This window comes from Alligator mississippiensis, chromosome 7, assembly GCF_030867095.1.
Source record: "Alligator mississippiensis isolate rAllMis1 chromosome 7, rAllMis1, whole genome shotgun sequence".
Taxonomy (NCBI): Eukaryota; Metazoa; Chordata; order Crocodylia; family Alligatoridae; genus Alligator; species Alligator mississippiensis.
The window spans coordinates 1,668,251-1,680,874 of NC_081830.1; the positions used below are offsets into that span (position 1 = coordinate 1,668,251).

The 12,624-nt window shown below is 48.6% G+C and overlaps 1 protein-coding gene across 1 annotated transcript in view; it reads left to right on the forward strand.

Moving 5' to 3' along the window:
• Positions 1 to 12,624, forward strand: part of LOC102576298 (E3 ubiquitin-protein ligase rnf213-alpha-like) — a 114,096-nt gene that overhangs the window by 84,422 nt on the left and 17,050 nt on the right. Inside the window, exons 47-56 of the mRNA XM_059731390.1 lie at positions 536 to 747; positions 2,780 to 2,881; positions 4,706 to 4,918; positions 6,276 to 6,357; positions 6,770 to 6,804; positions 8,878 to 8,972; positions 9,259 to 9,409; positions 9,580 to 9,745; positions 10,289 to 10,380; positions 12,197 to 12,439. Of these exons, the coding sequence (XP_059587373.1) occupies positions 536 to 747; positions 2,780 to 2,881; positions 4,706 to 4,918; positions 6,276 to 6,357; positions 6,770 to 6,804; positions 8,878 to 8,972; positions 9,259 to 9,409; positions 9,580 to 9,745; positions 10,289 to 10,380; positions 12,197 to 12,439 (1,391 nt within the window). The remainder of the gene's footprint in view (positions 1 to 535; positions 748 to 2,779; positions 2,882 to 4,705; positions 4,919 to 6,275; positions 6,358 to 6,769; positions 6,805 to 8,877; positions 8,973 to 9,258; positions 9,410 to 9,579; positions 9,746 to 10,288; positions 10,381 to 12,196; positions 12,440 to 12,624) is intronic.

Here is a 12,624-nt window from a genome sequence, read left to right on the forward strand (position 1 = left end):
CCCGCGGTGCATCCTGCCACCCCTGCATGTGCAACAGGGCTGGGGTAGCTCAGTGGCCAGACCCCATTTCCCAGCAGCCTTCGTGGTAGTGGCCCCAAGATGGCACTTATGGTGGCAACAGCAATGGGGAGCAGCTGCAGGGCTCCGGATGGCTGCAGTGACAAGGGCCCCAGCAGGAGTGAAAGGGAGGCAGCTGTGCCAGCTGCCAGATCCTGCTTTTTCCCAGCACCCAGCAGCAGCTTGTGCTCAACTGCTGCCACCACTGCCACCACCACCTCTGCACCAGGGTTGCTGTTGCCAAAGCCAGGCATGACTTGCCCTTGCTGAAGCTGCCCACGTCAGCTCCCTGCCACCCTGCAGCCCCATCCCACATAGGGAGTTTTGGTGAGCTGTTGGGCTGCGGAGGGGGGCAGCTGACCTGATCTGCAACAGCTCCCCAAAACTCCTTCTGTGGCTTGCAGGCCCAAATAATTGCCCACCCCTAGTTTAAAATGTGGCTTTGGCTTGAGGCTAAAACTTCACTCTTTTTTGGCAGCTGCGGTTCCAGAGACTGGAATGAATAGTGAAGATGCAGAGAAACATCGTGCCCTTTTGAATGCCATGAAAAATATGGTGGAAAATGCCCAAACACCATGGCCCCAAATATTTCTGTTTAGGGCCCTTCTTAACATCCATGGGCTGAACATCATGCAGAAGGTTCTTGAGAGAGAGCGGTGGATTTTGCCAAGAGGATGTGAAACTTCAGAGGTAAAGCTCTGTCCAAGTAATGTGAGATTTCTGTGCTGACAGAAACTGTCTGAGGGTTTGGATTCCCTTTCTCTAGCGTCTAACAAAGAAAGTTGTTGCCTTTGAAAGCTCATGCCTCTCTGAACCAGTTAGTCTCTAAGGTGGCATGTTGCCCTAACCTCTGTTCCTACCCAGGCAATCCTCCTTTTGGCCATAATGGAGCTTTCTGAGCATGCTCAAAAGGACGAGTGTAGCTGTGAAGAGGGAAATTATAGGGCTGTGCGAAGCTTCGGGTGCTGATCGAATTTGGAGGAGATTCGGCCCAATTCAGCGGCCAAATCTTCAAATCCAAATCAAATCAGGAGACCAATTAAAAGGTCCAAATCGATTCAAAGATCTCTGAATCTATTCAGAAAAGATTTGGAGAGCTTCGGAGACTCGGGCAGTCCCCGCTCACTGCTGGAAGAGGGGCGAGGGGACCATGGGGGGATCCTCACCAGCCCCCATCCCCTGCTTGCTCCCCCAGCCCCTCCAGAGCACCTTCCCCCCCCTCCCCCGCCCATGGCTGCCTGGCCCGGCCCCAGCTCTCTGAAAAGAAGAAAAAAAAAAGCCCCTACTCACTGGTTGCTGCCAGGTGGGGGGGGGGGGGGGGCAATCTCTGGTGGCCCCCACTGCCCCATGCTGCATGGGGGGCTCTTCCATAAGCAACCTGCCCCCTGCCCACTCTTCCAGCCCCCCCCCCCCCCCCCCAATGGCTGTTCCACTGCCCCAGCTCTTTAAAAAAAAAAAAGAAGAAAAAAAAGCTCCACTCACCAGTTGCTGCAGTGGCCTTGGGGTTTCTGGGGGCTCGTGGCAGAGCCCCCCATACAGTGTGGGGCAGAGGGAGGCAGCGGGGATTGCCCCCCGTCCCCCTACCTGGCAGCACTCAGCGAGTACCGGGCTTCTTTTTCCAAAGAACCGGGAACTGGGGCCGGGCTGGGAGAGCTGATTCGGCATTAGATTCGGCTGATTCAGCAGCAGCCGAAACTCCAAATAAGATTCAGCTGAATTGATTCAGGACAGTGAGTCAAACCACCAAATGGAATCGCTGTACCCCGAATCGGCCGAATCCAATGCAAATACTAGCCACTTCACACAGGCCTAGTAAATTAACAATAAAATTGGCAGTGCCACAAATGTCACTGACGTTGCTACCTGTGGGCAAATACGTAGAATTTAGACTAAGGGCCTTGTTACATCTTGCACTGAAAGCTGCACACATGTTGGCGTCGTGTTGTTCAGCTTAGAGGAGCAGTTGCACCTTAAGGTGAAAATACTCCTCTGCCTGTCCTTCGCCTGTGCAGCTGGGACTTGCCCCTAAGGGCTAGGTGTGCAGGGGCAGCACCAGGCTGATGCTCCCACCAGGCAGAGCAAGTGCTGCTGCCCCACAGCACCCAGTGGCTGCAGTCTGGTGCCTCCCACTGCTGCCCAGACTGGCTGTGCCAGGCAGAGCAAGCAAGTCAAAGTGGTGGCAGGAGTCACCGCACCATAGCTGCTGCACGCTCTGGGGATGCAGAGCTCACTCTGCCCAAAGTGCCCAGGGAGTGAGATGCCGTGCCTGGCCCCACTGTGCACTAGCGTCCCCACTCACCTAGACTCAGGAGGGGCTGCTGCATCCTGGGATGCTGGAGGACTTCAACTTGGGTGGAAGAGCTGTAGAGAATGGCCATGCTTTAATGGAACTGGAGCAAAATTAGGCAGATTAGAGATAATCCTGCTCTGGTGTGGTATAACTTTAAAATGAATAACAAGTGCTTTAGAGCTCCAGAAGCCAGCTAAAATGATTATGTAGCAAGGTCCTTGTAAAAATGAAGTGGGATTTGGTTGTAGCATAATGCAAGCAATCAAATAATCAATTAGTAACTGAGAATGCACCATCTTAATGTCGAAGAAAAATGTGCGGATTGTCCTTCAAGTGTAATTGGACATGGCTGCTGACCTTTTGGTGTGTAATGATCTTAATGCTTCTGCTATAGACATAGCCGCCTTCTGATTAAAACATTTTTTTCCTTAGTTCATGGACACCAGGTCCAACAAAACCCTGATGATTTCAGCACTAGGCAAAGCAGAAGACCAGCTTAATAGCATAAAATCGGAAGCGGCCAAGAATCTGACTGTGAGTACTGGTTTTACATTTAATGTAAAACATCTCATTTTGGTTTGTGATGCATCAGCTGAACCCAGCGGAGAGAACTCCTTGTGACAATGTACACGGGACAAGGATTTGACCCACAGGATGAGAGTGGTTTTAGTCAGGGTCTCACTTGTGTGCCAGCAACTCTGCACAGGGTGGTTTACATCAGAAGCGTGAGATGTGTCAAGGGTTAGGGATCTGAGGAAGTCTAAGTGAAGTGCCTATCCCATAGTTAAATTGCAGAGGCAATTTAACTACGGATGGTGCTGAGCAGTCTGAAGCGTTCTTCAAAAAGAAAATCAGCTACCCGATGAAAAACACAGCTGGTAACAAGGACAGGGAAGGAGAGAAACAGCTTAGTGTAGTGGAAGAGCAAGTTAGGGATTACAGGAAACCCTCGCTATTTGTGGGTTTGGCGTTCGTGGTTTTGAATATTCACGGTGCCGCGCTAGCCCACGCTCTCTCCCTTCTGGCAGCGTGACGATGCTGTTACAGTGCCGGTGGCTGAATGAGATCCCAGATGACTGGAAAAGAGCAAGTATAATGTCCACCTTTAAGAAATAGAAAAAAGCAGGATCTGGGAAATTACAGACCATTCAGCCTGACTTCAGTGCCAGGAAAGAACATGGAGTAGGTCTGCTTCTCAGTACCTGGAGGAAAACAAGGCGATGGGTAACAGGAATTCCTCTGCAATAAGTCATGCCCGAACAATTTCATTTTCTTCTATGACAAGGTGGATGAGGCGAGCCGTAGATAGGATGCCTTGACTTTAGCAAAGCTTTTTACATGGTCTCCCACAACATCCTCATTAGCAAGCTAAGGAAATGCAGACTTGATGCAATTACTATGAGGTGGATATGTACATGGTTGGATCATCCTGCTCCAGGGAGTGGCCATCTATCTCTCCTGACTGGGAATGAGGCTTTCCAGAGCTCTGTCCTGGATCTAGTAATTGATGATTAGTAATTAATGACCATCCTCTAAATCATTAATGATTAGAAATTTAGAGGATGGGTTTGAATACATACTTGGCAAATTTGCAGATGACCCCAAGATGGATGGTGTTGTCCTGGAGGGTAGAATTAGGAGTCAGAATGAGCCTACTAAACTGGATACATGGTCCAAAATAAACTGAATGAAATGTTATTAGGACAAGTGCAAAGTGCACTTATGACCATATAATATCACAGAAAGCCAGCAGAATACCGAGCTATATTAACTGAATTGTTGCTTGAGAGTCAAAAGAAGTGATTTTTTTGCTCTATTCAGCGCTCGTAAGGCTTCCCCTAGAATAATGAGTCCAGAAATGTTTGGACAAATTACAAAGAGTCCAGCAAAGAGGAACTGAAATGATGAGAGGCCTGGGAAACATGGCTTATGAGGAAAGGCTAAAAGGCCTGGGATTATTTAGTCTGGAGAAGAGAAGACTGAGGTGAGACATTATGAAGTTGTACAGATGGTGATAATAGACATTTCTTTAGGGAATAGGCCAAGGAGAAGAGGTCTTAAATCGCAGCAAGGGAGATTTAGTGTGGCTACTAGGAAGAACTTGCTCCCTTTGAGGATATTTCAGTGTTGAACCAGATACCTGGAGTGGGTGTGGACTCTCCCTCCTTGGAAGTGTGTAAGAGCAAGTTAGACAGATACTTGGGAATGATCCTGCCTTGAGCAGGAGATTCGATTAGATTAGCTGCGAGTTCCTCAGTTTCCTCCCAGCCCTACTTTTCCATGATTCTGTGATTCTAGTACCTGCTGAGCTAAAATGTTCCCTTCTGGCTGCATATATTTCGTTCACTTATTTTTCAGGCTGCCACGAAACAAATGGAGAGCATCCTAGAGGTGCCATCGCTCTCAGAGGAACCCACAGAAAAGCTGAACAAGATACTGAGCGTTATAAGAAGCCGTGACAACTGCACCTGTCTGGAGGTGGTCTTCCACACTGCTGTCGTACTAAGCCTGTCCCAGCAGCCCATCACCCAAGTCTTCAGATCCATCTGCTTTCAGCCAAGTGCAGTGAAGGTAAGTCAATGGCTGGGACTCCAAAGTCGGCTGAAAAAATCAACATTTATAAATACCCATCGACACCGGGAGCTTTGTGATGTTCAAGCTCCGCACTTCAGATGTACCCTCAGCCCCAATCCTAGCCACGTTCAGGAAGCATTTTGGTCCCCAGAAGATTTACAGAAGCTTTTTGGAGGCTTGATGCTTATAAGTGCACGTGGACTGTAATGTAGTTTTTAAATAATCCCAAATGATGGCATTTACACCACTTCTCAACACCCTTGTCTTGCCTTTGTGACTTTTTTTCTTTCCATAATTGTCAGTCAGAGACTTGGTATTTTTTTATTTTTAACTGTAAAACCCCTGTTTATACTTTCCCCCACTTCCACCTTCAAAAGGACAATCCCAAGGGCACCAGGGGGTGCATCTACATGTGCATTAATGCACTTTCGATACTGCACGTTAAGTTTAGTACCTCTAATACGAGGTACTAACTAAATGTGCAGTAGCTGGCACTACTGCACAGTAGCAAAGGCACACGGTCCTTTTGTGACCCTTACTGCACAGTAGGTTAATTCTACTGTGCATTAGTGTATTATCCCGCCTTTTGCCGTGACACGCTAATACGCAGTAGAATTAGTCATCTCATGTAGATGTGCCCAGTATCTCTTACTCTATGAAAACAGCATTCATCGATTTTAAGGCAAGAACCCAACATTTCAGCCATCTAGTTTAATGTCCAACATCACTCAAGCTGGGGGAATGTGATCCAGCTACTGCATACAGAGCATGGATCTCTAACACAAGGAGATGAAACCTATGCCTGGGTTGCAAGGATGAGCATTTACATGAAGGCTGGCAAGTGTCGTACAAAGATCAGCCCTTCCTGCTGGTAGCGTGCTGTAGGGGTGTCTAGTATTTAAAAGACTAATGAGACTTACCTTGATGAAAGCGCCTCTGTGTAGTGTTACAGGCTGATCTTGCTTAATGCCCTGCTGTTATGTACTCGGAAACGCAACTTTGCTTCCATTTGGCGCTGGATTAACCTTGGGCTGAGCTAGGTTCTGTTGCCAGCTCTGCCACGTACTGTTTCTGTGACTAGGCAAGTCACTGAACCTGCCTCGTCCCCTGGTTTTTGCTTCCATTTCTTGTCTGTATCTTCCGAAAGTTCCCTGGGGCGGGGGTCTAGTATCATGGCTCGTCTGGTCACCTTTACATGTGATGGTGTCCTATTCTTCCCCCTCCACTGTCAGTCTACACTGCATCAGTTCCTGAACAGACACAGTGAGCTGCTCCTATCCGGAGCAATAACCATGCTAAGTGCTATGGTAAAGGTGTAAAACTGTGTTTTTTCTTCTTGTTGCTGTTTTGCAAGGACACATATCTTCCCACCATGCCGGGTGACCTCGTCTCTGATGTGCAGAACTGGAAAATGACCGAAAGTGAAAAGATGTGGAGTAAGTGTCGGGGAAATCGTTCGCTAGTGTTTCTTGGGTGCTGGCCAGCATCCCATTCTCATAGCACGAGGCGTGCTTGCTTGAGGAGCTTCCACGTCCCTTATCCCGACAGATGCCCCTTTGCAACCTCCCTCCCCGCAAGAGCTCCACGAGCACCACAGCAGAGGGGTGGTTGGGAATAAGCAGGAGGCAGATCCCTGCACCAGTCACACTTCGGTTGGACCAAATGTCCAGTCGCTCAGGATTCAGGCCACGAGGTTATTTATTTGATGGGGAAGAAGAGGCACACTGAGAAATCACTCCTGCCATTGGGGTTGATGGTGCCACCCTGACAGCCCCAGCAGAGTTACCTGCAGACATTCATCGATTCTCTGTTGGCGACTGGGTAATATCATTTCCTTTTCATGTGCAGAGTGCCAGTGTGGACGGTTATGGTGCGTTGAAAATGTAAGTAGCCATTAGGCGTCATCACGGCTTCTTGTTGCACCTTCTTGTCTTTGCACTGTATATGCAAACACAAGCCTGGCAGAGGCCGCTGGGGCCATCAAGTCCAGTGCCCTGGACTGGATTTACATATAAATCCCCGTGCAAGCCAAGCAGGTCGGACACTGAGAGAAATCCACCTGACAGTGAAGAGGTTTGCCCCGCTCGACTGCCTGGGACGCAGTTGTTCTGGAGATTACGAACCTCCCAGTTTTCCCCCTAAGTTTATTCTTGGCCAGTTCACCCGACTTGCTCCTGTGCCATCACTGCTTGTCGCTCCAATTTAATAATTTCATAGATGTCATAGACATTGGGGTTGGAAGGGACCTCGTAAGATCATCGAGTCCAGCCCCCAATAGCTCTTCTGTCTTCCTGGTGCTTGTCTCCCTGGATGTATTTACTATCAGCAGTCAGATGCCTCTCAGCCTTTGCTTTGCCATGCTAAAGAAGCCCAGTTCCTCCAGTCTCATCTCATGTGATGGACTACCCATGTCCCTAAGCATCTGCGAACCCCTTTCTGTACCTGCCTTGGTTTGAAGTTGAGACTTGCTCCCATGGATCTCTACCAGGTGCAGAATCTCTACTTGCCGTCCGCACAAAGGCCCAGGCTGATGTCGCATATGATATGCATAGAAATATGCAGTCCATACTTAAATTGCATGTAACCCTTTCTGCAGTCCAGCTCAGACCTCCTGTTTTGTTCACTGCTGGTCTCCCAAGTGGTTTCCAAGCTCCAGCATGAAAAATACGGTGCCCGTATGTAGCTTTGGCAGAGCTCTAAGCAGCGAATGAATGTGGGGCCTCCCCATTTGAGAGCAGGGCACCCACTGCCTGGGCTGAAAAGCCAGATTTTGGCAAGCCTGTCTGTAACTGGTCACCTACGGTTTGTGTCAACAGCTACTGAATAGAGAGATGCGTTGAGTGGCCAAGACCAGCAGCTTCTTTCCTTTCTGGATGTAGACAGCCCTCCAAATTTCTTGAGAAACACAAGGCAGACAAGGTTCCTTGGGTGAATCTGATATCTTTTATTAGACCAACCCAAATAATTGGAGAATAGTTATTAAGCAAGCTTTCTTGAGAAACACATTTCACCCTTAATGCCCAGCTGGGGCCCTTTGTTCCCAGGGCATGGTGGCGTCTGTGGTCAGCTGTGGATCCACCGTTTGGTAACCACTGTCCCGTGACAATAAAGGGTGCAGACTTTCTAAAAGCTTGTCACTTTGCCTAAAAAGTAGGTGCTGCTGCGCTGCCAAAGGCTTTGCACCACTATGTCTAATCATCCTCTTCAGTTCGAGCAATGTTGTTTCGAAGAGCAACTCCCCCCTCCTTGGGCTTCTAGTTAAGCAAGGGGCCTGGGGGTAGGTCTAACCCTGAGTTTTACCTACTTACACTAAATGTGTGTAGGTTAAACACTCTTAATGAAAGAAAGAGCTTACCTTAAAGGCTCCCCTTCCAAGACGGGGGCAGCAAACTGACTTGCCTGGCTCCTTCTCCCCTTGCTGCCCACAAACTTTGCAAACTGGCCTGCTTGCTCCCTCTATTCACTGGAGCCCTGATCTATGTTTTGATCAAATCTAACATGCCCTGTTCAGCTTTGGCAAGATGCAGTCCTTTCAAAATAATGTATTACCGTTGCATTAGCATTTTCTGAGAGAAAAGTGGGGTTTCTTTGAGCAGCTGGGATGAAAAATAATGTGCTTGAAGGCAGCGCTCATAGGTTTAGAGCATGACTGTCATTCTCTTAATCACAGGCCTCTGCCGGTTGGGTTAGAGGAGGACTTATTTTGGCAGTTAATAAGGCATTGCAGGCATCACAATAGCTTCTGCACTGCATGGCTGTGCTCTCTAGGCCGGTGTACTGCACCAGCGCCATGCCTCTTGTTTGGCACGCTGAACGTTTCTGCTTTCTTCAAAGCCGGTTTCTTTCTGAGCATTACAGAGCAAAGCAGTTCTGCCCGTCACCGAAGAAAACCCAGGGCAATCTTTACATGGTTTTTAAAGACATGTTTAATGTTGTCATTTCCCCCGCGGGAGCAGTGTGGACATCCCTGGGTGAAGGAACAGTGTCCGTGTGGCCATACTGTCGGTGGGATTTTTCACAAGCCTGTGGAAGGATTTGCTGAAGTGGACACGTAAGTTGAAAATCACTAAAAAGAAAGCTATGAGGCAGTCTCAACCGAAACCTTGCACAGCTGCCTGGGAATGATTTACTGGGCTTGAAAACTGGACAGATATTCTGAGTGGCATTCACTGGAAGTGATTTTTTTCCCTTCAAAATCACCACCCTGTTTTCCTCCCTTCTCACAGCCATGGGCCCCTTTAATTGCCAAATAGAGAAGGTGAAACCCTTAAAGAAGGGAGCTTTGGGAAAAGTCAGGCCGTCATCCAGTTGAAGGTAATTTTGGTTTCGTAATGCAGCTCCGAGGACAGAACGGAGAGAGGATACATCCTGGGGAGTCCTGACTCCCGGAGCAGTGAAGCGGAAAGGGACCTGCCTGCTGCCTCGGTCTGCCTTGCAAGAGTGCTGCTCCATTCCTCCATGCTCCTGGGGACCTTTACAGACCGCCAGGTCAGCAGATGAGCATCCCTTGCAATGTCGGTCTGTCCCAGGTTACTAAACAGCGTTGTCTAATGTTATTTTGCTCTCATTTACGATGGCACCATTGTCTGTGGAGGCTATATTTGCTTGTGGGGCAAATGATTCCCTAGAGATAATTATGGAAACATCTTGTCTTCCAGTCCATTTTGAATTTAATGAAGAAGAAGCCAGAAGTTGCCAAAAAGTTCTTTCAGGACCACCTTGAAAAGGATATTGCATTCCTAGCAGAGTCGCTTGGCAGGAATAGAGATGATGCCACCATCACGGTCCACCTGTTTCTCAGCTATCTCCTTGAAGTCACAGCAGGTACAGAAATGCTTCGGTTTTGCTGCAGGTAGGACAGGGAATCTGCACTAGGCATGTTTTATCACAGACACGTGCAAGGCTAGACGGTGAAGAACAATATGCACCGGTCATACTGCTAGCTTTGTGGGGGATGGAGACTGTTTTGTGCAGAAAGGTGACCCTGAACCAGATTCGGGGGTCCTAGAGAAAGTCACCTTGATGTGAGCTGTCAATGCGATGCTGAAGCTACAGGGACCCTCGACCCAAAAAAGCGGTTATTACCACAGCACCAGCCTCAGATCTGAGGTTGCTTGAGGTTAGGTGAGTAATCATAGTGGTTCTTCTCAGATTCAACACGTATACATATATAAATGAATGGATTTCCAGCCAGTGAACAGGTTTTGCTCCTCCATCTTAGTAATAATGAATCCAGCGGCCTGGTAATATTTTTATTCTTTTCAGTCTATGAACTGCAGCGCTTACCGCAACTGCTTTGACACAAGATTAGGCAGTTTTTTCATGCGAAATAACAAAAGTTGGAGTGTAATTTGATCTTTCTTGCAGGTAAAAAAATGACGGCTAAATCAATGCATAAAAAGGAAGACAGAATAGAGTGGGAAAACTGTTTTAAAACTCTTACTCAATCCTTTTTTCAGGTATGTGAGCACCGGTTTTCTGTGCCTAAGAGATATCAGAAATATCATATACACGGTTATTCGGTAAAGAATAATAGATGCAGATTTTTTTTCTCCTTAAAAAACCCACCAGAAGCCACTAGTCCCAGCTGGCCTTCTCAAACGCCATTTACACCCAATGTTCCCGGTGACGCTTGGCTTCACATTGGTGGGAAGTATTAAAAAAAAAGAATACGGAAGCATTAACTATATTTAGTTTTGCTCATATTTCAGTCCAAAACCTGTCCATTTTGTTAAGCCTACAATAGGGGAGAAGCCTCTGTATTTGGGAGTTTACAAATACGGAGTTGTAGCAAGTGGGGTGGTCACAGTGCCCATGGGTGGACACTCAGCCCTTGCTGACCTGGGACCCTCTCCCCTCTGATCACTCACTGCACCTGCATGCTACTAACTCTTGATGAACAGAGACTGCCCCAATCCTGGTCCCAAGCCTGGTTTTACTCTTAAGACCACAGGTGCCCAGGGTCATTGTTTTAGGGGGTAGTTTCACGGGCCCCTTCTTCCCCAGTACCCACTCCCAGGCCTCCCAGGTGATCTGCTAACACAACTCTCTGCCTGCTGGAGTGATCTGCCTACAACTCTCTGGCAGGCACTGGAGCTCCTTCAATGCACCCTAATTCTCCCTGGGCACCGGACCCTCCTGCTCCCCCTGCGCAGGCACCTGACAGTGGTGCGCGGGGGCTGCCTGCTGGTTGGCCTCACGTTGCAGCACCCTTGTGCCCCAGCCAGCCCCTCAGCTGCACATTGAACCCGTTCAGAGCAGCCCTGAGCTGGAAGGCTGACCTGAATGGCCCTCTGCTAGCACAAATTCTCACACCCCAGAGTTGTTTGCATAGATACCCAACTTTAGAACAACCGAGTTTTCTTGCTGTCTCTCCTTCTATTGCACAGCCATCATGAACTTCATGGGTGTTCGTACACGCCACATTTTTTGCCCTTTCTTGTGCTGCAATGGCATGACTGTTTGCACGAGCAGGATTTCCAGGTGCTTTAAAAGTCTCATGCCCTAACCATCTCGGGCAGCATCTACCCATGCACTGCTGCGGAGCTTTTTTTTACTCCACATCAGGATAATACTTGCACTATCCTTCTGTGGAGTAAACTAGTTTACTCAAGCCTAATAGCCGCACACCTGTAGGTGCAGGACATTTACTGCGCAACTAATTAGTCGACTGCACAGAAAACATCTCACGTAGTCGCACTCCACCTGTGCCTGGGACAGCAGCAATTTGAGCCAGGGTGGAGCAGTTACGACCTGGCAGGAGGCATGGGGGGATCATCCCTGGGCTCTGGATGATAGCATTAGGTGGCAAAGAGGCTGGCTGGGGTATGAGGGCGCTGAAAGTGCGGAGCCGGGTGGCGGCCAGGAGTATGGCCTCCTGCTGCCTGGGAGCAGTTTGTGCCAAGGTCAGTGTCTATACGTGTCCTTAATCACAGTGAATGCCCCTTGCATAAGATAGTACTGTCCCCGCAGTGCTATCTTACTGCAGCATAAATTAGTTTACTGCAGCCTAATACTGTTGCACATGTAGACAGTGACGCTTTACTCCGCAGTAAAGCACATGAGCAGACACAGCCAGCTAGTACTTTTCTCCCTCCTGGAGAAGTAACTCTTCGGAGAGTATCCAGGCATGTGTAGTAGGAACTATACTTTGAACCTACATCTCCAGAGTTGCAGCCTTGTATCATGGTCACAAGCCCACCCAGCCCTCAGACTGGCGCCGAGCCCCTCCTTTGTAACAGGACAGGGCTCTTAACAGACGTTTTTCTTCCCCAGAGACTGAATGAGAAACTTGCTTCTGCAAAGCAGCAGATTGTGGAGGAAGCTCATAGCTCCGGTATTCTGAAAACAGCCGATGGCCAGCACCTGCCCTTCGGTGACCTGCCAAGCACTGGGCTGATCAACCAGCCCTGCATGTGGCGGTTTGAGCAGAGGATGACCATTCAACACCTGACTCACGTGATTCAACAGGAAAGTGAAACAAGTCAGTTCCCTGTGCTCCTGCAGATCCTGTCCAAGGTTCGTGGGGATTTGAATGAACCGACATGCGTAGACACCACACGCATTTTCACACCACTCGCACGCACCTTTGGATACACACACCAATGTATTCGTTATATTTTTTGTTCTCTGTTCACGGTCAGTGCAATTCTCTACGCGGGTATGTGATATATTGTAGTGCTGTCAGTAATGCCTCTGCTGCT